This window comes from Oncorhynchus nerka, linkage group LG7 (assembly GCF_034236695.1).
Source record: "Oncorhynchus nerka isolate Pitt River linkage group LG7, Oner_Uvic_2.0, whole genome shotgun sequence".
Taxonomy (NCBI): Eukaryota; Metazoa; Chordata; class Actinopteri; order Salmoniformes; family Salmonidae; genus Oncorhynchus; species Oncorhynchus nerka.
Window position 1 is genome coordinate 30,855,227 of NC_088402.1, and position 22,983 is coordinate 30,878,209.

Consider the following 22,983-nt stretch of genomic DNA (forward strand, 5'->3'; position numbering starts at 1 on the left):
GGCACACCGGTCTAAGGCACTGCATCTCAGTGCTAGAGGCGTCACTCCAGACCTGGTTTGATTCCAGGCTGTATCACAACCGGCCGTGATTGGGACTCCCATAGGGCGGCACACAATTGGCCCAGTGTCGTGCGGGTTAGGGCTTGGCCGGGGTAGGCAGTCATTGTAAATAAGAATATGTGCTTAACTGAGTTGCCTAGTTAAATAAAGGTTTAAAAAAAATCTAATCTCTCGCACTCTCTCTCGTTCTCTCATCTCTCTTCTCTCGCTCTCTCGCTATCTCCTCTCTCGCTCCTATCTCTTTTTCTCTCTCTCTCCTCTCTCGCTCCTATCTCTTTTTCTCTCTCATCTCTCTCTCGTATCTCTTTCTCTCTCTCTCATTTCTCGCTCGTATCTCTTTCTCGCTCCTATCGCTTTCTCGCTCCTATCTCTCTCTCCTATCTCTTTCTCGCTCCTATCTCTCGCTCGTATCTCTTTCTCGCTCCTATCTCTCGCTCGTATCTCTTTCTCGCTCCTATCTCTCGCTCGTATCTCTTTCTCTCTCGCTCGTATCTCTTTCTCTCTCGCTCCTATCTCTCGCTCGTATCTCTTTCTCACTCCTATCTCTCGCTCGTATCTCTTTCTCGCTCCTATCTCGCTCTCTCTCTCTCTCTCTCTCTCTCTCTCGTATTTCTTTCTCTCTCTCTCCTATCTCTCGCTCGTATCTCTTTCTCTCTCTCTCCTATCTCTCGCTCGTATCTCTCTCTCTCTCTCCTATCTCTCGCTCGTATCTATTTCTCTCTCTCCTATCTCTCGCTCGTATCTCTTTCTCTCTCGCTCCTATCTCTCGCTCGTATCTCTCGCTCCTATCTCTCACTCCTATCTCTCTCGCTCCTATCTCTCTCTCTCTCTCTCGCACACACAAGCATACATTCACACACTGTGGTTTTCCATCACGTTCTGTATCTGGGTAAATGTTCCTACAACCTCAACACCACTTCTCTCTACCGTTAGTCACATGTACCTGTACATAGGCCAACTGAGTCTGAATATGTTACAGCACATAGCTGTAGCTCTCTGTGAAGTCTCTATGTGTCTCTCCTCCCCTACGTCTGTGCATAGTTCTGCTACTCCCTCAAGTCAGGACCTAGAACATGGATCCCCCCCACACACACACACACACACACACACACACACACACACACACACAGAGATATATAATTTATTCTTCCTTAGCTCTGATCTTATTAGTTTAGTATGTGATTCCCCTCTGGTGTCTTTCCCTCTTTCTTTTTGGTCCCAATTCCCACCACTCCACACAAGGAAGATTTCAGTTCACTTGCTCTTCTTAAACCTCTCTGTCTTTCTCTTGCTCTTGCTCTTTTTCTGTCTCTCTCTCTCTCTTTCTCTCTCTCTTTCTCTTTCTCTCTCTCTCTCTTTTTCTCACACTCACACACACAAATACTTATACAGTATACACACGTTTATGCATACATATTACATAGCCACTGGCATACACAAATGTGTCTCTGTTCTCTTACTGAGGCAGACTGAATACATTTTAGAATGCATGGTTAAAAAAAAGCCAGGAGGCCAGATGAGGTTGACTACCACAGTGTGCCTTCAGAAAGTATTCATATCCCTTGACTTATTCCACATTTTGTTGTGTTTTTGCTCACAATTTTTTTTGGCTCACTCATCTACACATTGTACCCCATAACAAAGTGAAACATGCTTTTAGAATCTTTAGCAAATGTATTGAAAATTATATACAGAAATATCTAATTTACATAAGTATTCACACCCCTGAGTCGCTTACAACTGTGAGTTTTTTTGGGGTAAGTCTGTAAGAGAATTGCACACTTGGATTGTACAATATTTGCCCATTATTCTTTTTTAACATCTTCAATCTCTGAAGTTGATTGTTGATCATTGCAAGACAGACATTTTCAAGTCTTGCTGTAGATTTTCAACTGATTTAAGTCACAACTGTCACTAGGCCACTCTGGAACATTCAATGTCGTCTTGGTAAGCAACTCCAGTGTTGATTTGGTCTTGTGTTTTAGGTTATTGTCCTGCTGAAAGGTGAATTTGTCTCTCAGTATCTGTTGGAAGCAGACTGAACCAGGTTTTCCTCAAGGATTTTACCTGTGCTTATAGCTGTATTCCATTTATTTTTATTCTAAAAAACCTCCCTAGTCCTTGCCGATGAAAAGCATACTCCAACATGATGCAGCCATCACAATGCTTGAAAATATACTGAACAAAAACACAAGAACAAATGTAAAGTGTTGGTCCCATGTTTCATGAGCTGAAATTTTAAAAAATGTTCCAGACGCACAAAAATATCATTTCTCTCAAATGTTGTGCACAAATTTGATTACAATGCCAAGATCCACGGTTGTGGCAAATCAAGAAGCTGATTAAACAGCATAATCATTACACAGGTACCCCTTTTGCTGTGGACAATAAATGGCCACTCTAAAATGTGCAGGTTTGTCACACAACACAATGCCACGTATGTCTCAAGTTTTGAGGAAGCATGCAATTGGCATGATGACTGCAGGAATGTCCACCAAAGCAGTTGCCAAAGATTTTAATGTAGCTTTCTTTACCATAAGCCGCCTTCGTTTGTTTTAGCGAATTTGGCAGCATGTCCAACCGGCCTCACAACCGCAGAATACTTGTAACGAAGCCAGCCCAGTACCTCCATATCCGGCTTCTTCACCTGTGTGATCGTCTGAGACCAGCCACCCGGACAGCTGATGAAACTGGGTTTGCACAACCAAATATTTTTTTGCATAAACTGTCAGAAACCGTCTCAGGGAATATCATCTGCATGCACGTTGTCCTCACTAGGGTCTTGACCTGACGGCAGTTTGACGTCGCAACCGACTTCAGTGGGAAAATGCTCACCTTCGATGGCCACTAGCACACTGGAGAAGACTGCTCTTCAAGAATGAATCCCGGTTTCAACTGTACCGGGCAGATGACAATGAGCTTACCGTGAATGTCGTTGTGTGGGCGAGCTGTTTGCTGATGACAACTTTGTGAACAGAGTGACCCATGGTGGTGGTGAGGTTATGGTATGGGCAGGCAGTCAGGCATAAGCTACAAACACAATTGCATTTTAGTGTTGGCAATTTGAATGCATGTAGATTCCGTGATGAGATCCTGAGGCCCCTTATCATGCCATTCATCCAGCCATCACCTGAAAGCTGACAATGTCCCAGTTCTTCCATGGCCTGCATACTCACCAGACATATCACCCATTGAGCATGGTTGGAATGCTCTGGATTGACCTGTACAACCGCATGTTCCAGTTCCCGCCAATATCCAGCAACTTTGCACAGCTAATGAAAGGGAGGGAGACAACATTCCACAGGCCACAATCAATAGCCTGATTAACTATGCGAAGGAGATTTCGCTGCATGAGGCAAATAGTGGTCACATCAGATACTGACTGGTTTTCTGATCCACACCCCTATTTTTTTTAAGGTATCTGTGACCAACAGATACATATTTGTTATCCCAGTCATGTGAAATTCATAGATTAGTGGCTCAAATTCATAGATTAGTGGAATTTATTTAAATTGACAGATTTCCTTATATGAACTGTATATCTTTGTTCAGTATATATAAAGAGTGGTATGCAGTGATGTGTTGTGTTGGATTTGTGCCAAACAAATAACACTTTGTATTCATGACAAAAAGTTCATTTCTTTGCCTTGTTGCAAACAGGATGCATGTTTTGTAATATTTGTAATTCTTTTCACGCGGTCATTTAGGTTAGTATTGTGGAGAAATTACAATGTTGTTGATCCATCCTCAGTTTTCTCATATCGCAACCATTAAACTCTTTAAAATCACCATTGGCCTCATGGTGAAATTCCTGAGCAGTTTCCTTCCTCTCCGGCAACTGAGTTATGAAGGATGCCTGTATCTTTCTGGTGACTGGGTGTGTTGATACACCATCCAAAGTGTAATTTATAATAACTTCACCATGCTCATGTGACTCGCCACCTGGATGTAGCAAAAGTTGAAATTGTGTTTTTTACATTAGATAAAAGTAGAGACTCAGAGCTACAAAATGGTATATCATACACTACAGTTGAGGAACAATGGGAATGTAATTCTGCTTTGAAAAAGTTTATCAACTTCTAAACTCACTTTTTTTTTATCGCCTTTGAATGTTTTGCTATCTAGTGAAGAGCTCTTCTTTGTCTACACCCATTCAGCATCGTTTACACCCTCACCCTAAGCTTTAGCTACCCATCTTATTTCGCTCTCGAAGCGCGCACTTGACGCTTGATTTGTTTACCTCTGGATAGCATGAAAACAGCCTAAACAGCTCTGCTGGCAACAATTTCATTACGCTTTTTTGCAGACGTTTACTGACACCGGCCATATTCATCGGGTGTTGCACACACGTCATGTAACGTTAGCTAATGAGCCAGTGCTGGGAGCTAACCAACCATGTTCATTGTAAGCTAACTAGAACAGCAAATGGCTCTGGGAAATGAATGATAACATCAGCTAGGGAGCCAGGCAGCTTTAGCTAACAGTACACTTTAGCTTGAAATTAAACCACTTTCTGTCAAAAGGGATGCCATGCCACGGTTGCCCTTAGTTTGAAGATGTAATCTGGAGACAGGTGTTTCCTCTGTCTCTTTAGATATCATACTAATTCCACTGATTTCAAAACTTGATCCTCCAGAAAGTGGACAGCCACACTTATGCAGCTCCACTACACAACACATTTTTTTTAAAGCCGCATTCGACAGGAATACCAACACAGACTGATGAGCTTCTATGGCAGACCAATCCGAACTCCTCTCTCTCGAAATATTCAGCCCACTCATTATCTCAGCCAATCATGGCTAGTGGGAAGGTTGCTTAACCAACACATTTAACAATTTTATTCATATTTACAGATGGCACACACGTTTCTTTTAAGGCACATTCAAGAAGGCATTTCTGCCAAAGAAAATGCATTTAGATAAAAAATATATTTTTTTTAACGTTCAAACGGCTCTTCTGTGAAGTCGTGACTTGCAACATATGCCTATTTTTTTTTGTGCATCTAACATTCGCTGCTGCCCTTTGCAAGGCATTGAATAACATCCGTGGTCTTTGAATCTGTGCTTGAAATTCACTACTCGATTGAGGGACCTTACAGATAATTGTATGTGTGGGGTAGTCATTCAAAAATCATGTTAACCGCTATTATTTAACACAGAATGAGTACATGCAACTTATTATGCGATTTGTTATGCACATTTCTACTCCTGAACGTATTTTGGCTTGCCATAACAAAGGGGTTGAATACTTATTGACTCAAGACATTCCAGCTTTAACATTTTTTATAATTTCAAAATGTTGCTACAAACAAAATTTGACTTTGACGTTATAGGTTATTTTGTGTCGATCAGTGACACACAATCTCAATTTAATCCATTTTAAATTCAGTCTGCAACACAAAAATACTTTCTGAAGGCACTGTATGTATATACTGTATGTATAGGTGTGTGTGTAGGCAGGTGCCTGGAGCGAAACTGGTGTCCAAGGGTGAGGTGGAGGAGGTAGTGGAGGAGTGTTGCTCTGAAGCCCTGTGTCCACACAGCAACATTACGCTGAGCATACAGATGTGCCCTGGGAGGATGCAGCGTTATCTATCACTTCTCTGATAGCCCGGGCCCTCTGGCCCTCAGTGAGGAGTGCTGCTGGATATGAAACAACATGTCGTCATATTAATAATACAGTAGACACTACGTGGGGGCTAGGTGCTAGGCATCTCAAGTAGGATCCACTGTGGAGGCTTCATGTTAAGGCAAACTGTGAAAAACACTGCGGAAACAACAACCGCCTTGGTTGTATTTGATCATATGGCTTATTTATAAGAGACAAAGCGAATGAGAGAGGGGGGTGGAACAACGAGGGAAACAAAGTGAATGCAAAATAGCTATGATAACTGAACATGAGTGATCAAGAATGACCTTCTCCTTGACAACAGTCTTATCTATGCTAACTACAGCACCATAGTAGGCCCCTGGAAACAGATTGAATGAATGCATTGTGCGTGCAGAGATAACCAAGGTTGGAATGATTGAGTGTTTTCATCATCAAAAGCCATGATACACCCTAACATTAGCTCTCAACACAAATAATATGTCATTTCTGAACGTAAAATGATCAGAGGTATGATATACTGTATGGATGGGTATGTTTATCATTAAAGCCATGGTATTTGTTCACCCTTACATTATCTATGGTATGACATAGAGGCATGTGATATCATCAAGCTCACCGTATAATGCAATCAATTGGAACTGCCAATGCGTGCCGAGGAGCTGAGATTTGTGTCGCTCCTCGCCGGAGAAAGAAGACAGTGATGGCGCTTGTTGTTTGCACAACAGCTGTGGATTTGTGAGCGTATTGAAATGACATTCTACCAGCAGACGCCTAGGAGAGCAGAGAGAGGAAAGAGAGGAGAGGAGAGCCATGGTTCATAAAATGACACACTGTTACTTTCGTCTCTGGCATGGTTTCTACCAGGCCGACCCTGATGGTTATCCCTGCTATTTCTACTGATTTATGATCCCATTTCTCCTCCCTCTATCCCTTCCTTTTATGCTCCTACTCCACCTCTTTCTGTCTTTCCTCCTGTCTTCCACCGCCTCGCCTCCCCTTTCTCTCCTTGTCCTCTCCTTGTCCTCCTCCTACTCCCCCTCCACCTCCTCCTCTCTTCCCCCTCAGGTCCCAAGCAGGAGATGATCTACGACTTCTGGAGGATGGTGTGGCAGGAGAACTGCTTCAGTATTGTCATGATCACTAAACTGGTCGAAGTGGGCAGGGTAGGATTATCTTTCTGTGCCTTTGCGGGCTCACTCTTTGCAAAGGACAATATAAGAACTACCAGCGGAATGATCTAGCTTTGTATAATAAGTCTACAACCCAGTGGGAAAAACTGGTTGAAATGACAACCAGATTACAACCATTAAGTCTTCCACCTTTTCTAGATGTAATCAAGAAATATAGATGATTGTCATGGGCTACTGTATTGTATTGATTGTTCTCTTGAACATTGGTTTAGAGTTAAGCCAGCTAAATCTGTAACTGGCTGTTGACCCTGATTAAAGTCCAAATGTTCTGTGTGTGTTCAGATGAAGTGCTGTAAGTACTGGCCCGAGGACAGTGAACTCTATGGAGACATCAAGATCACACTGCTGAAAACGGAAACACTGGCCGAGTACACCGTCCGCACCTTTGCTATGGAGCGGGTGAGCGAATAGTCGATGTCCTTCTTTCTAACAAATAAAAAATTGTTTGGATATGTATTGGCCCCTGGGATCACATCCAATTTGAGTGTTTTGTTTAATCTTTGTTCACACAGCCTTTACATTTAACATTTAAGTCATTTAGCAGACGCTCTTATCCAGAGCGACTTACAAATTGGTGCGTTCACCTTAAGACATCCAGTGGAACAGCCACTTTACAATAGTGCATCTAAATCTTTTAAGGGGGGTGAGAAGGATTACTTTATCCTATCCTAGGTATTCCTGAAAGAGGTGGGGTTTCAGGTGTCTCCGGAAGGTGGTGATTGACTCCGCTGTCCTGGCGTCGTGAGGGAGTTTGTTCCACCATTGGGGGGCCAGAGCAGCGAACAGTTTTGACTGGGCTGCGCGGGAACTGTACTTCCTCAGTGGTAGGGAGGCGAGCAGGCCAGAGGTGGATGAACGCAGTGCCCTTGTTTGGGTGTAGGGCCTGATCAGAGCCTGGAGGTACTGAGGTGCCGTTCCCCTCACAGCTCCGTAGGCAAGCACCATGGTCTTGTAGCGGATGCGAGCTTCAACTGGAAGCCAGTGGAGAGAGCGGAGGAGCGGGGTGACGTGAGAGAACTTGGGAAGGTTGAACACCAGACGGGCTGCGGCGTTCTGGATGAGTTGTAGGGGTTTAATGGCACAGGCAGGGAGCCCAGCCAACAGCGAGTTGCAGTAATCCAGACGGGAGATGACAAGTGCCTGGATTAGGACCTGCGCCGCTTCCTGTGTGAGGCAGGGTCATACTCTGCGGATGTTGTAGAGCATGAACCTACAGGAACGGGCCACCGCCTTGATGTTAGTTGAGAACGACAGGGTGTTGTCCAGGATCACGCCAAGGTTCTTAGCGCTCTGGGAGGAGGACACAATGGAGTTGTCAACCGTGATGGCGAGATCATGGAACGGGCAGTCCTTCCCGGGAGGAAGAGCAGCTCCGTCTTGCCGAGGTTCAGCTTGAGGTGGTGATCCGTCATCCACACTGATATGTCAGCCAGACATGCAGAGATGCGATTCGCCACCTGGTCATCAGAAGGGGAAAGGAGAAGATTAATTGTGTGTCGTCTGCATAGCAATGATAGGAGAGACCATGTGAGGTTATGACAGAGCCAAGTGACTTGGTGTATAGCGAGAATAGGAGAGGGCCTAGAACAGAGCCCTGGGGGACGCCAGTGGTGAGAGCGCGTGGTGAGGAGACAGATTCTCGCCACGCCACCTGGTAGGAGCGACCTGTCAGGTAGGACGCAATCCAAGCGTGGGCCGCGCCGGAGATGCCCAACTCGGAGAGGGTGGAGAGGAGGATCTGATGGTTCACAGTATCGAAGGCAGCCGATAGGTCTAGAAGGATGAGAGCAGAGGAGAGAGAGTTAGCTTTAGCAGTGCGGAGCGCCTCCGTGATACAGAGAAGAGCAGTCTCAGTTGAATGACTAGTCTTGAAACCTGACTGATTTGGATCAAGAAGGTCATTCTGAGAGAGATAGCGGGAGAGCTGGCCAAGGACGGCACGTTCAAGAGTTTTGGAGAGAAAAGAAAGAAGGGATACTGGTCTGTAGTTGTTGACATCGGAGGGATCGAGTGTAGGTTTTTTCAGAAGGGGTGCAACTCTCGCTCTCTTGAAGACGGAAGGGACGTAGCCAGCGGTCAGGGATGAGTTGATGAGTGAGGTGAGGTAAGGGAGAAGGTCTCCGGAAATGGTCTGGAGAAGAGAGGAGGGGATAGGGTCAAGCGGGCAGGTTGTTGGGCGGCCGGCCGTCACAAGACGCGAGATTTCATCTGGAGAGAGAGGGGAGAAAGAGGTCAGAGCACAGGGTAGGGCAGTGTGAGCAGAACCAGCGGTGTCGTTTGACTTAGCAAACGAGGATCGGATGTCGTCGACCTTCTTTTCAAAATGGTTGACGAAGTCATCTGCAGAGAGGGAGGAGGGGGAGGGGAGGAGGATTCAGGAGGGAGGAGAAGGTGGCAAAGAGCTTCCTAGGGTTAGAGGCAGATGCTTGGAATTTAGAGTGGTAGAAAGTGGCTTTAGCAGCAGAGACAGAAGAGGAAAATGTAGAGAGGAGGGAGTGAAAGGATGCCAGGTCCGCAGGGGAGGCGAGTTTTCCTCCATTTCCGCTCGGCTGCCCGGAGCCCTGTTCTGTGAGCTCGCAATGAGTCGTCGAGCCACGGAGCGGGAGGGGAGGACCGAGCCGGCCTGGAGGATAGGGGACATAGAGAGTCAAAGGATGCAGAAAGGGAGGAGAGGAGGGTTGAGGAGGCAGAATCAGGAGATAGGTTGGAGAAGGTTTGAGCAGAGGGAAGAGATGATAGGATGGAAGAGGAGAGAGTAGCGGAGAAGAGAGAGCGAAGGTTGGGACGGCGCGATACCATCCGAGTAGGGGCAGTGTGGGAAGTGTTGGATGAGAGCGAGAGGGAAAAGGATACAAGGTAGTGGTCGGAGACTTGGAGGGGAGTTGCAATGAGGTTAGTGGAAGAACAGCATCTAGTAAAGATGAGGTCGAGCGTATTGCCTGCCTTGTGAGTAGGGGGGAAGGTGAGAGGGTGAGGTCAAAAGAGGAGAGGAGTGGAAAGAAGGAGGCAGAGAGGAATGAGTCAAAGGTAGACGTGGGGAGGTTAAAGTCGCCCAGAACTGTGAGAGGTGAGCCGTCCTCAGGAAAGGAGCTTATCAAGGCATCAAGCTCATTGATGAACTCTCCGAGGGAACCTGGAGGGCGATAAATGATAAGGATGTTAAGCTTGAAAGGGCTGGTAACTGTGACAGCATGGAATTCAAAGGAGGCGATAGACAGATGGGTAAGGGGAGAAAGAGAGAATGACCACTTGGGAGAGATGAGGATCCCGGTGCCACCACCCCGCTGACCAGAAGCTCTCGGGGTGTGCGAGAACACGTGGGCGGACGAAGAGAGAGCAGTAGGAGTAGCAGTGTTATCTGTGGTGATCCATGTTTCCGTCAGTGCCAAGAAGTCGAGGGACTGGAGGGGGCATAGGCTGAGATGAACTCTGCCTTGTTGGCCGCAGATCGGCAGTTCCAGAGGCTACCGGAGAACTGGAACTCCACGTGGGTCGTGCGCGCTGGGACGACCAGATTAGGGTGGCCGCGGCCACGCGGTGTGGAGCGTTTGTATGGTCTGTGCAGAGAGGAGAGAACAGGGATAGACAGACACATAGTTGACAGGCTACAGAAGAGGCTACGCTAATGCAAAGGAGATTGGAATGACAAGTGGACTACACGTCTCGAATGTTCAGAAAGTTAAGCTTACGTAGCAAGAATCTTATTGACTAAAATTATTAAAATGATACAGTACTGCTGAAGTAGGCTAGCTGGCAGTGGCTGCGTTGTTGACTTTGTAGGCTAGCTGGCAGTGGCTGCGTTGTTGGCACTACACTAATCAAGTCGTTCCGTTGAGTGTGATAGTTTCAACAGTGCTGTTATTCGGGGGCTAGCTGGCTAGCTAGCAGTGTTGATTACGTTACGTTGCGTTAAAAGAACGACAATAGCTGGCTAGCTAACCTAGAAAATCGCTCTAGACTACACAATTATCTTTGATACAAAGACGGCTATGTAGCTAGCTATGTAGCTAGCTACGATCAAACAAATCAAACCGTTGTACTGTAATGAAATGATAGAGGCATTGATATCTTAACAAATAATGAATCATTTTAATATCCATGTTTGAATAGAGATGTCTAAATACATGTCCTACTGTGCCAACTGTAGGTGTCTGTTTGCTGATAATGATTTTCATTGGACCTTCTGTATTTGCCTCTCCAGAGGGGCTACCCAGCCAAACACGAGGTGTGTCAGTTCCACTTCACCTCCTGGCCAGAGCATGGTGTTCCCTACCACGCCACAGGCCTGCTGGCCTTCCTACGCCGGGTCAAGGCTTCCACACCCCCCGACGCTGGGCCCGTGGTTGTCCACTGCAGGTAACAAAACCATCTTACATCACATCCTGTCTCTGAGTGATGCAGTGTGGCTCTTTATTTGATACTTATCGTTTTTGGTGTAGCTTAGCCTATAGATGGTCTCTCGCTCCTGAGCTTATACCCTCACCTCTTTGACCTTGTTTACCTCTAACCCCTGACATCTCTGTGTGTTAGTACGTGAGCATGCAGCACAGTCTGCAGCACGTCATGCTGGATATGACCTCTAACCTCCAACTCCTAACCCCTGACCTCTCTCCTCCGTGTCAGTATGGGAGCAGGCAGAACAGGCTGCTACATCGTACTGGACGTCATGCTGGATATGGCAGAGTGTGAGGGAGTGGTGGACATCTACAACTGTGTCAAGACCCTCTGCTCCAGACGCATCAACATGATACAGACAGAGGTAAGAATATACTCTGTATATCAGGGATGCCCAAACCTTCTCCTGCAGGCTTTCCCTCCGACCCTAATCTAACACACATATTATCTGATGACCATGATCAGTTTCAGGTATGTTAGCACAGGGTTGGAGCATAACCATGCATTAACAATATCTCCCAAGGAGGTGGGTTGACCTCCCCCGCAGTATATGGTATACTATATAGAAGACCTCGTACTTACATTTGATAACATTGATGTTGAATGTCTTTTCATAGAAATGTCCTCCTGTTCATTGTTTTGTGGTAAAAAAGTGGTAAATGAATGCATCTATCGGCCGCCCAATTCTGACGTTGGTAATTTAATTGATATCCTTGCATCAACCTTGGATTAATAATTGATTTTCAAAAATGTATTTCACCTTTATTTAACCAGGTTGGCTAGTTGAGAACAAGTTCTCATTTACAACTGCGACCTGGCCAAGATAAAGCAAAGCAGCGCAACACAAACACCACACAGAGTTACACATGGAATAAACAAACATACAGTCAATAACACAATAGAGAAAAAAGTCTATATACAGTGTGTGCAAATAAGGTAAGATAATAGGCCGTAGTGGCGAAATAATTACAATTTAGCAATTAAACACTGGAGTGATGGATGTGCACAAGATGAATGTGCAGTAGAGATACTGGGGTGCAAAGGAGCAAAAACATAAATAACAGTATGGGGATGAGGGAGTTGGATGGGCTATTTACAGATGGGCTATGTACAGGTGCAGTGATCTGTGAGCTGCTCTGACAGCTGGTGCTTAAAGTTAGTGAGGGAGATATGGGTCTCCAGCTTCAGTGATTTTTGCAGTTCTTTCCAGTCATTGGCAGCAGAGAACTGAATATCTTGGAGTTTTAATTGATGACGGCCTCTCTTTTAAATTGCATATTCAACAACTTACAAAACAATTGAAGCTGAAATTGGGATTTTATTTTAGGAATAAGGCCTGTTTTTCTTTTGAAGCCAGAAGGAGGCTAGTGTCAGCTACATGTATGCCTTTACTAGACTATGGGGATATTTTATATATGAATGCTTCCGCTCAGTGTTTGAGATCAATTGACACTCTTTACCATGGCACTTTGAGATCTATTTTAAACTGCAAAACTGCACTTTGTATACCAGGGTTGGCTGGCCTTCTCTAGTCACTCGTAGGCTCAGTCACTGGTATACTTTTATTTACCAAGCCATTTTGGGTTTACTACCTTTTTATTTGTGCATTTTTATTGTTCAGAAATTTGGTGGGAACTCTCTTCGTTTGCTGGACTTTATCCTGCTAACTGTTCCGAATGTCCGATCTGAATTTGGTAAAAGGGCTTTCATGTAATCTGCGCCATCGTCTTGGAACACCTTACAAAATACTTTTAAACTGGAAGAACTTGTCCCAATTGGTGTTTTTAAATTACTGATGAAGGATTTTGAGGCTGATTCCCTGACCTGTCAATGTTTTTAATTAGCTGTTTTATACTCTTGTTAATTCAATGGTTTTTACTAGATTACTTGTAGTTTTTCATGTTGTCTGTCTGTAATTTTTTTGTGATGACTTGGTGATGCCTATCTTGGCCAGGGTGCTCTTGAAAAATAGATTTTAATCTCGATGAGCCCTTCCTGGTTAAATAAAGGTTAAAAAAAATGTAAATAACAAAATCAGCTTTAAATCATACCAAAGGCTAGCTTTTTCAAACAGAAATTTGCATTCTGCAGCACAAACTCCAAAAAGTTCTGGGACACTGTAAAGTCCATGGAGAATAAGAGCACCGTCTCCCAGCAGCCCACTGCACCGAGGCTAAAAAACACTGTCACCACCAATAAATCCACAATAATTGAGAATTTCAATAAGCATTTTTCTACAGCTGGCCATGCTTTCCACCTGGCCACTGGTCAACAGGCCCAAGCCTCCCCATTTCTCCTTCATCCAAATCCAGATAGCTGATGTTCTGAAAGAGCTGCAAAATCTGGACCCCTACAACTCAGCAGGGCTAGACAACCTGGACCCTCTCTTTCTAGAATTATCAGCCAAAATTGTTGCAACCCTTATTACTAGCCTGTTCAACCTCTCTTTCGTATCGTGTGAGATCCCCAAAGATTGGAAAGCTGCCACGGTCATCCCCCTCTTCAAAGGGGGAGACACTCTAGACCCAAACTGCTACAGACCTATATCTATCCTACCCTGCTTTTCTAAGGTCTTCGAACGCCAAGTTAACAAACAGATCACCGACCATTTCATATCCCACCTTACCTTCTCCGCTATGCAATCTGGTTTCCGAGCTGGTCATGGGTGCAACTCAGCCACGCTTAAGGTCCTAAACGATATCATAACCGCCTCCCCTGGTTCACCAACTACTTCTCAGACAGAGTTCAGTGTGTCACATCGGAGTGCCTGTTATCCGGACCTCTGGCAGTCTTTATGGGGGTGCCACAGGGTTCAATTTTCAGGCCGACTCTTTTCTCTGTATACATCAATGATGTCGCACTTGCTGCTGATGATTCTCTGATCCACCTCTACGCAGACGACACCATTCTGTATACTTCTGGCCCCTCTTTGGACACTGTGTTAACTAACCTCCAGACGAGCTTCAATGCCATACAACTCTCTGCACAATTGGTGGCTGACTAAATACTTTTTTGCCCCACTGTACACTGATTTATAAGGCCATATTGGGTAAAATGCCATTTTATCTCTGTTCTTTTTTAGTCAGGTCAGTAAATAAATATCAATGATGGTCCCATTCTGATTTGCTTCTAATAGTACCAAAAATGAGAACAGGTCATGGTAGAAATAGTTTTAGTTGCTTAGCACCGTGGTCCTGGAATTCTCTCCTGAACATTTTAAAATGTGATGATCTAGTTTCGTTGATGGAGTTTAAACACTTGATCGATGTATATATCATAGAAGAGTGTAATTGTTTTCAGGCCAGCTGTTTTTAGACAAGATGTTTGTGTTTTTTTAAATGTAAAATGTTTGTTGCACTGTACTGTGTGTTTATAGTTTTGTTTAATGTTGTGTTAGTGTATGTAAGTTGTTTTGTCTGAAACATTCTTCCCCCTGCTGCTATTGGACCAGGTCTCTCTTGGAAAAGAGATGTTATCTCAATGAGATAAAACCTGTATAAATAAAGGTCAAATAAAAAAATAAAAAATCGGTTCCTAACTTCCCTGAAAAGTTGCATATCGCGGGGGCTATTTGATGCTGATACCGTACGCCACGGGATGTTTTTTTGCTTGTCAAGGTCAGTCAGGTCTGGAGAGAACCACGGGAACCATATCTGTTCCTGGCTCATTTTTTTTGAATGGGGCTAGTTTATTTAAGATTGTGAGGAAAGCACTTTTGAAGAATAACCAGGCATTTTCTACCGACAGAATGAGGTATAATAATGAAGATAAAATGTGTTTTCTTTTGGGTGATTACAACATAAACATGTTTAAAAGTGGGAACCACTAACTGAAATGACTTTTTGAATAGTTTATACGGCAGCTATCTGTATTCCCTCGTCTATAAGCCCACCAGAGAGACCAGTTCATCTGTATTCCCTCGTCTATAAGCCCACCAGAGAGACCAGTTCATCTGTATTCCCTCGTCTATAAGCCCACCAGAGAGACCAGTTCATCTGTATTCCCTCGTCTGTAAGCCCACCAGAGAGACCAGTTCATCTGTATTCCCTCGTCTATAAGCCCACCAGAGAGACCAGTTCATCTCTATTCCCTCGTCTATAAGCCCACCAGAGTGACCAGTTCATCTGTATTCCCTCATCTATAAGATCACCAGAGTGACCAGTTCATCTGTATTCCCTCGTCTATAAGCCCACCAGAGAGACCAATTCATCTGTATTCCCTCGTCTATAAGCCCACCAGAGAGACCAATTCATCTTTATTCCCTCGTCTATAAGCCCACCAGAGAGACCAGTTCATCTGTATTCCCTCGTCTATAAGCCCACCAGAGAGACCAGTTCATCTGTATTCCCTCGTCTATAAGCCCACCAGAGAGACCAGTTCATCTGTATTCCCTCGTCTATAAGCCCACCAGAGAGACCAGTTCCTCTGTATTCCCTCTCCTATAAGCCCACCAGAGAGACCAGTTCATCTGTATTCCCTCGTCTATAAGCCCACCAGAGAGACCAGTTCATCTGTATTCCCTCGTCTATAAGCCCACCAGAGAGACCAGTTCATCTGTATTCCCTCGTCTATAAGCCCACCAGAGAGACCAGTTCATCTGTATTCCCTCGTCTATAAGCCCACCAGAGAGACCAGTTCATCTGTATTCCCTCGTCTATAAGCCCACCAGAGAGACCAGTTCCTCTGTATTCCCTCGTCTATAAGCCCACCAGAGAGACCAGTTCATCTGTATTCCCTCGTCTATAAGCCCACCAGAGTGACCAGTTCATCTGTATTCCCTCGTCTATAAGCCCACCAGAGAGACCAGTTCATCTGTATTCCCTCGTCTATAAGCCCACCAGAGAGACCAGTTCATCTGTATTCCCTCGTCTATAAGCCCACCAGAGTGACCAGTTCATCTGTATTCCCTCGTCTATAAGCCCACCAGAGAGACCAGTTCATCTGTATTCCCTCGTCTATAAGCCCACCAGAGTGACCAGTTCGTCTGTATTCCCTCGTCTATAAGCCCACCAGAGAGACCAGTTCGTCTGTATTCCCTCGTCTATAAGCCCACCAGAGTGACCAGTTCATCTGTATTCCCTCGTCTATAAGACCACCAGAGAGACCAGTTCATCTGTATTCCCTCGTCTATAAGCCCACCAGAGAGACCAGTTCATCTGTATTCCCTCGTCTATAAGCCCACCAGAGAGACCAGTTCATCTGTATTCCCTCGTCTATAAGCCCACCAGAGAGACCAGTTCATCTGTATTCCCTCGTCTATAAGCCCACCAGAGTGACCAGTTCATCTGTATTCCCTCGTCTATAAGCCCACCAGAGAGACCAGTTCATCTGTATTCCCTCGTCTATAAGCCCACCAGAGTGACCAGTTCCTCTGTATTCCCTCGTCTATAAGCCCACCAGAGAGACCAGTTCATCTGTATTCCCTCGTCTATAAGCCCACCAGAGAGACCAGTTCATCTGTATTCCCTCGTCTATAAGCCCACCAGAGAGACCAGTTCATCTGTATTCCCTCGTCTATAAGCCCACCAGAGAGACCAGTTCATCTGTATTCCCTCGTCTATAAGCCCACCAGAGTGACCAGTTCATCTGTATTCCCTCGTCTATAAGCCCACCAGAGAGACCAGTTCATCTGTATTCCCTCGTCTATAAGCCCACCAGAGAGACCAGTTCATCTGTATTCCCTCGTCTATAAGCCCACCAGAGAGACCAGTTCATCTGTATTCCCTCGTCTATAAGCCCACCAGAGAGACCAGTTCATCTGTATTCCCTCGTCTGTAAGCCCACCAGAGAGACCAGTTCCTCTGTATTCCCTCGTCTATAAGCCCACCAGAGAGACCAGTTCATCTGTATTCCCTCGTCTATAAGCCCACCAGAGAGACCAGTTCATCTGTATTCCCTCGTCTATAAGCCCACCAGAGAGACCAGTTCATCTGTATTCCCTCGTCTATAAGCCCACCAGAGAGACCAGTTCATCTGTATTCCCTCGTCTATAAGCCCACCAGAGAGACCAGTTCCTCTGTATTCCCTCGTCTATAAGCCCACCAGAGAGACCAGTTCATCTGTATTCCCTCGTCTATAAGCCCACCAGAGAGACCAGTTCATCTGTATTCCCTCGTCTATAAGCCCACCAGAGAGACCAGTTCATCTGTATTCCCTCGTCTATAAGCCCACCAGAGTGACCAGTTCATCTGTATTCCCTCGTCTATAAGCCCACCAGAGTGACCAGTTCATCTGTATTCCCTCGTCTATAAGCCCACCAGAGAGACCAGTTCATCTGTATTCCCTCGTCTATAAGCCCACCAGAGAGACCAGTTCATCTGTATTCCCTCGTCTATAAGCCCACCAGAGTGACCAGTTCATCTGTATTCCCTCGTCTATAAGCCCACCAGAGAGACCAGTTCATCTGTATTCCCTCGTCTATAAGCCCACCAGAGAGACCAGTTCATCTGTATTCCCTCGTCTATAAGCCCACCAGAGAGACCAGTTCATCTGTATTCCCTCATCTATAAGCCCACCAGAGAGACCAGTTCATCTGTATTCCCTCGTCTATAAGCCCACCAGAGAGACCAGTTCATCTGACACTCTTATTGATCATATTTGTACAAATTCTTTGAATAATGTGGCTAATACAGGTAGGTATACTTTATAATGACCTCTCTGACCATTTTCCAATTTTCCACTTCTCTTTGGGAGCTGGAAATGAACAGATGGGTATGATTAGCAGCATTAAGGGTAGAATATTTAACAAAAGTAATTGTGAGCACTTTAAGATGTTGTTTGATAATATTTCAAGCCGATGTGGAGTCTGCTTACCAGACTTTTCTCACATCTTTCAATTCTGTATTTCACCACTGCTTTCCCTTAGTTAAATCATGTAAGAGAGCAGCAGAGGAGTTCTGGAATCTCTGGTTTCCAACCGGTTTCACAAAAATAACTAGTTGTATAAATAGTGTCTCACAAAGCCCTTTCTCCTGAATTCTGCACATTAGAAAAAGTATTAGAGAACATTTACTCACCTTTGTCTATCAAATTCCAAAGAATCCTTAAATAATATATAGTCAACGTGGAAAATCATCTATCAACTGTTGAATAGGAAAAAGGCATCTACAACTATTCCGTCTCAATGTATTGTTGGAAATAAGACCTATAGTGAACCTGATGTTATTTCATGTGAAATGAATAACTTTTTGTGAATGTGAGTTCCTCTGTCAAATAAAATAGAGAAAACTGAAGGAAATCCCTTGGATTACATTAAGGGACATTTCCCTTCTCTGCTTCAGTTTGAGCTTCCTGATGTGATGGAGCTAATTGGTAACTTATAGATATCAGCAGTAGGTCATGATGAGTTTGGAGCCTGGAATCAGTGTCTTCCTCGATTACAGAGCCTCCAACATATATATTTACCAAATCAATGTATTATTCCTAAAGATTTGAAAATGTCCAAAGTTATTCCAGATAGTTTAGAAACTATCACGCAATATCTGTACTACCATGTTTTTCAAAAATCCTAGAAAAATTGGTGTTTAAGAGAATGTTGAAACATTTAAATCAACACTGTATTCTACGTGAAAACAAATATACATTTCGTAAAAACAACTCCACAGATATGGATGGCTCTTTTACAACTTGTAGATGAAGTCTTTGCAGCCCTGAACAACAATGAATACGCTCTTGTCATCTTTTTAGATTTATCGAAAGCATTTGACAGGGTTTATCATGAAATATGACTTTCTAAATTGCATTATTACAGTTTTCATGATTATACATATAAACTCAGCAAAAAAAAGAAACAGCCCTTTATCAGGACCCTGTCATTCAAAGACAATTCGTAAAATTCCAAGTAACTTCACAGATCTTCATTGTAAAGGGTTTAACTGTTTCCCATGCTTAAATTAAATTAAATGAACCATAAACAATTAATGAACATGCACCTGTGGAACGGTCGTTAAGACACTAACAGCTTACAGACGGTAGGCAATTAAGGTCACAGTTATGAAAACTTAGGACACTAAAGAGGCCTTTCTACTGACTTTCGAAAAACACCAAAAGAAAGATGCCCAGGGTCCCTGCTCATCTGCGTGAACGTGCCTTATGCATGCTGCAAGGAGGCATGCAGATGTGGCCAGGGCAATTCATTTCAATGTCCGTACTGTGAGACGCCTAAGACAACACTACAGGGAGACAGGACGGACAGCTGATTGTCCTCGCAGTGCCAGACGTGTAACAACACCTGCACAGGATCGGTACATCCGAACATCACACTTGCGGGACAGGTACAGGATGGCAACAACAACTGCCTGAGTTACACCAGGAACGCACAATCCCTCCATCAGTGCTAAAACTGTCTGCAATAGGCTGAGAGAAGCTGGACTGAGGGCTTGTAGGCCTGTTGTAAGGCAGGTCCTTACCAGACATCACCGGCAACAATGTTGCCTATGGGCACAAACCAACCGACGCTGGACCAGACAGGACTAGCAAAAAGGGCTCTTCTGACGAGTCGCGGTTCGGTCTCACCAGGGGTGATGGTTGGATTTGCGTTTATCATTGAAGGAATGATCGTTACACCGAGGCCTGTACTCTGGAGCAGGATCGATTTGGAGGTGGAGGGTCCGTTAATGGTCTAGGGCGGTGTGTCACACCATCATCTGACTGAGCTTGTAGTCATTACAGGCAATCTCAACACTGTGTGTTACAGGGAAGACATCCTCCTCCCTCATGTGGTACCCTTCCTGCAGGCTCATCCTGACATGACCCTCCAGCATGACAATGCCACCAGCCATACTGCTCGTTCTGTGCGTGATTTCCTGCAAGACAGGAATGTCAGTGTTTTGCCATGGCCAGCGAAGAGCCCGGATCTCAATCCCATTGAGCACGTCTGGGACCTGTTGGATCGGAGGGTAAGGGTTAGGGCCAATCCCCCCCAGAAATGTCTGGGAACTTGCAGGTGCCTTGGTGGAAGAGTGGGGTAACATCTCAGAGCAAGAACTGCCAAATCTGGTGCAGTCCATGAGGAGGAGATGCACTGCAGTACTTAATGCAGCTGGTGGCCACACCAGATACTGACTGTTACTTTTGATTTTTATCCCCCCTTTGTTCTGGATCACATTATTCCATTTCTGTTAGTCACATGTCTGTGGAACCTGTTCAGTTTATGTCTCAGTTGTTGAATCTTATGTTCATACAAATATTTACACATGTTCAGTTTGCTGAAAATAAACGCAGTTGACAGTGAGAGGATGTTTCTTTGTTTAATTGGTTATATAGTTATGATTATGGTAGAGAACAATGTCTTTATGCAGATAGCTGTGCATCTACCAGGGCCAAGATATCCTGTGGTGTGTCACAGGATTTGATAATTGGACCTTTGTTATTCCTAATCTATAACAATGGCCTTGCTGCTGTGTCTTCTACCTTCCCCTTCTCTTTGCTGATGATACCAACTTGATTTTTATCACCCCTTTGAAAGCATCTCTGTGTGTGGAGTAAAGGTGCTCTGGGTTTTTTCCCCCGGGTTGCACATGTGACATGCTGGTAAAAATTTGGTAAAACTGATTTAAGTTTGCCTGCATTAATTAATGTCCCTGGCCACTATGTACGCCGCTTCTGGGTGAGCATCTTCTTCTTTGCTTATGGAATTATAGAGTTAGGTTGTGTTTCGGAGGACGCATGACTCTCGACCTTCGTCTCTCCCGAGCCCGTATGGGAGTTGTAGCGATGAGACAAGATAGTAACTACTAAAAAAAACAATTGGATACTACGGAATTGCGGCGAAAAAAGGGGGTAAACAAATACAAAATAAAATAAAATAAGTTACACAAAATGCAAAAAAAATAACAAAATAGCACAATTGGTTGGGAGAATGTAAAACACCAGCCATGTTCTTCTGCACCATCTTTGCAATATACTATAGTTCTATACTATAGTTCTATACTATAGTTCTATATGCTATAATATACCAAACTCTATACTATTGAATAATTTACCCAACTATATAATTTACTCTAATATTGTCTGGGCCAGTACATATGCCTCCTACCTACAGAAATGAGTCATTGTACAAAATAGATTTGCAAGACCTCTTCACCTCTTCTATTTACCTGGCTCCATCCAGGCTGTGATTGGGAGTCCCATAGGGCATTGCACAATTGGCCCAGCGTCGTCCTGGTTTGGCCTGGGTAAGCCGTCGTAAATAAGAATTTGTTCTTAACTGACTTGCCTAGTTAAATACATGTAAAATTAAAATAAATTAAAATAAAATCTACATTTGTTTAAGAAACTCAATACCTTGTCTATTTGCGACATTAATGTACGCCAATTATGCACTTTTATCTATAAATGCTCATACCTCCCAGAAAGTTTACCTGAACCCCCACTGCCGCACCTCACATAGTCAATTCTCTATCAGATATAGAGGTACCATACGCTGGACTTCTTATCTTCACATTGCCAAAACATCATCATCCATCAATAACTTCAAGCGAAGACTGGGGGTCAGTGTGATGAACCAAACTACTCAGTATCTCCTCCATAGCCAAACTCTCACACACTCACATGCACACCTGCACACATGCAGACACACATTTAAACACATTTATTTTTTGTGATTACTGATCAATTTATTTCTGTTCTAACAATCTTTTCTTTTCTTTCTTTTATTGATATATTGTATTTCGTTTTTTTGTGGTGTGGTTTTCATATAAGCTTCCAACCATACCTGCACACTATGTTCTTTTTATTGGTTTATGTCTGTATTGTCTTTCAGTTGTTTTCATTGTTTCAAATCAATTATAAAATAAAAACCTAATGTTGTTATATCAACCAGGAATTCATCAAGAATTCATTGAAATATCAGGGATCAATCGAGGTAGATTATGATGTAGACTCCCTTTCCATGCCTGCTGAATGTGTCTGTACTGTTGTTTTGTCTTCAAATCTTACTGATGTTGCCGTTTTCAAACCTCACTTTGAAACCTGTTTACCAGTCTAATACGGCTATAATTAGATTCAATCGAGAAAGACTCTTTTTTGATGTGATGATCAAATAAAATATGCATCCTCATTAATGTTTTCTCAATTCAGGTCACTGATGTTCTTTGTACTCCAAGATGTCAAAACAAATGTACCAGCTAATTGCATTGAATAGACTAATATTTAGGCTATATGGCATGGGTTGGGCATTTGGGATTTTGGCTCTTTTGATGTATGTTCTAACACCCTCTCCTTTTCCATTTTTTAGATTGTTAACGATTAGCAAAACAACGTTTGTGTGTGGGCATAGCGATGTGATGAATGTTGACATTTCTAACAATTAGTCGACATTAACAACAGTAATCAAAGCCCAATGTTACACCCCCCCCCCTCCCCCCAAACCGCTAGCAATTATGGTTCTATTATCAAAACAAGATAAGAGGCGTTTCTTGTTAGTTTCTCAATCTCACTGTCTTGTCTCTACCTTCCTCCCCCCATCCCCCCTTCCTCCCTCTCTCAGGAGCAGTATGTGTTCATCCACGATGCCATTCTGGAGGCCTGTCTGTGTGGAGAGACAGCTATACCAGTTATGGAGTTTGCTCTGACCTATAAGGAGATGCTGAGGGTTGACTCACAGAGCAACACCTCCCAGCTACGAGAGGAGTTCCAGGTTAGACTAGTAGGACGTTTTGTTTTAGCAACCAGAAACTATCTGACTAGATAACAACTGGGTTTGGACTTCTTTCCCATTACGTCTTGA

At 44.1% G+C, this 22,983-nt stretch overlaps 1 protein-coding gene across 9 annotated transcripts in view; it reads left to right on the forward strand.

Annotated features, from left to right (window-relative positions):
* Positions 1–22,983, forward strand: part of LOC115132127 (receptor-type tyrosine-protein phosphatase U-like) — a 310,999-nt gene that overhangs the window by 273,121 nt on the left and 14,895 nt on the right. For all 9 annotated transcript variants that reach the window (XM_065020406.1, XM_065020409.1, XM_065020410.1 and 6 more), the window contains 5 exons: positions 6,736–6,833; positions 7,143–7,259; positions 11,062–11,216; positions 11,484–11,619; positions 22,744–22,893. In XM_065020406.1, coding sequence (XP_064876478.1) covers positions 6,736–6,833; positions 7,143–7,259; positions 11,062–11,216; positions 11,484–11,619; positions 22,744–22,893 — 656 coding nt within the window. The remainder of the gene's footprint in view (positions 1–6,735; positions 6,834–7,142; positions 7,260–11,061; positions 11,217–11,483; positions 11,620–22,743; positions 22,894–22,983) is intronic.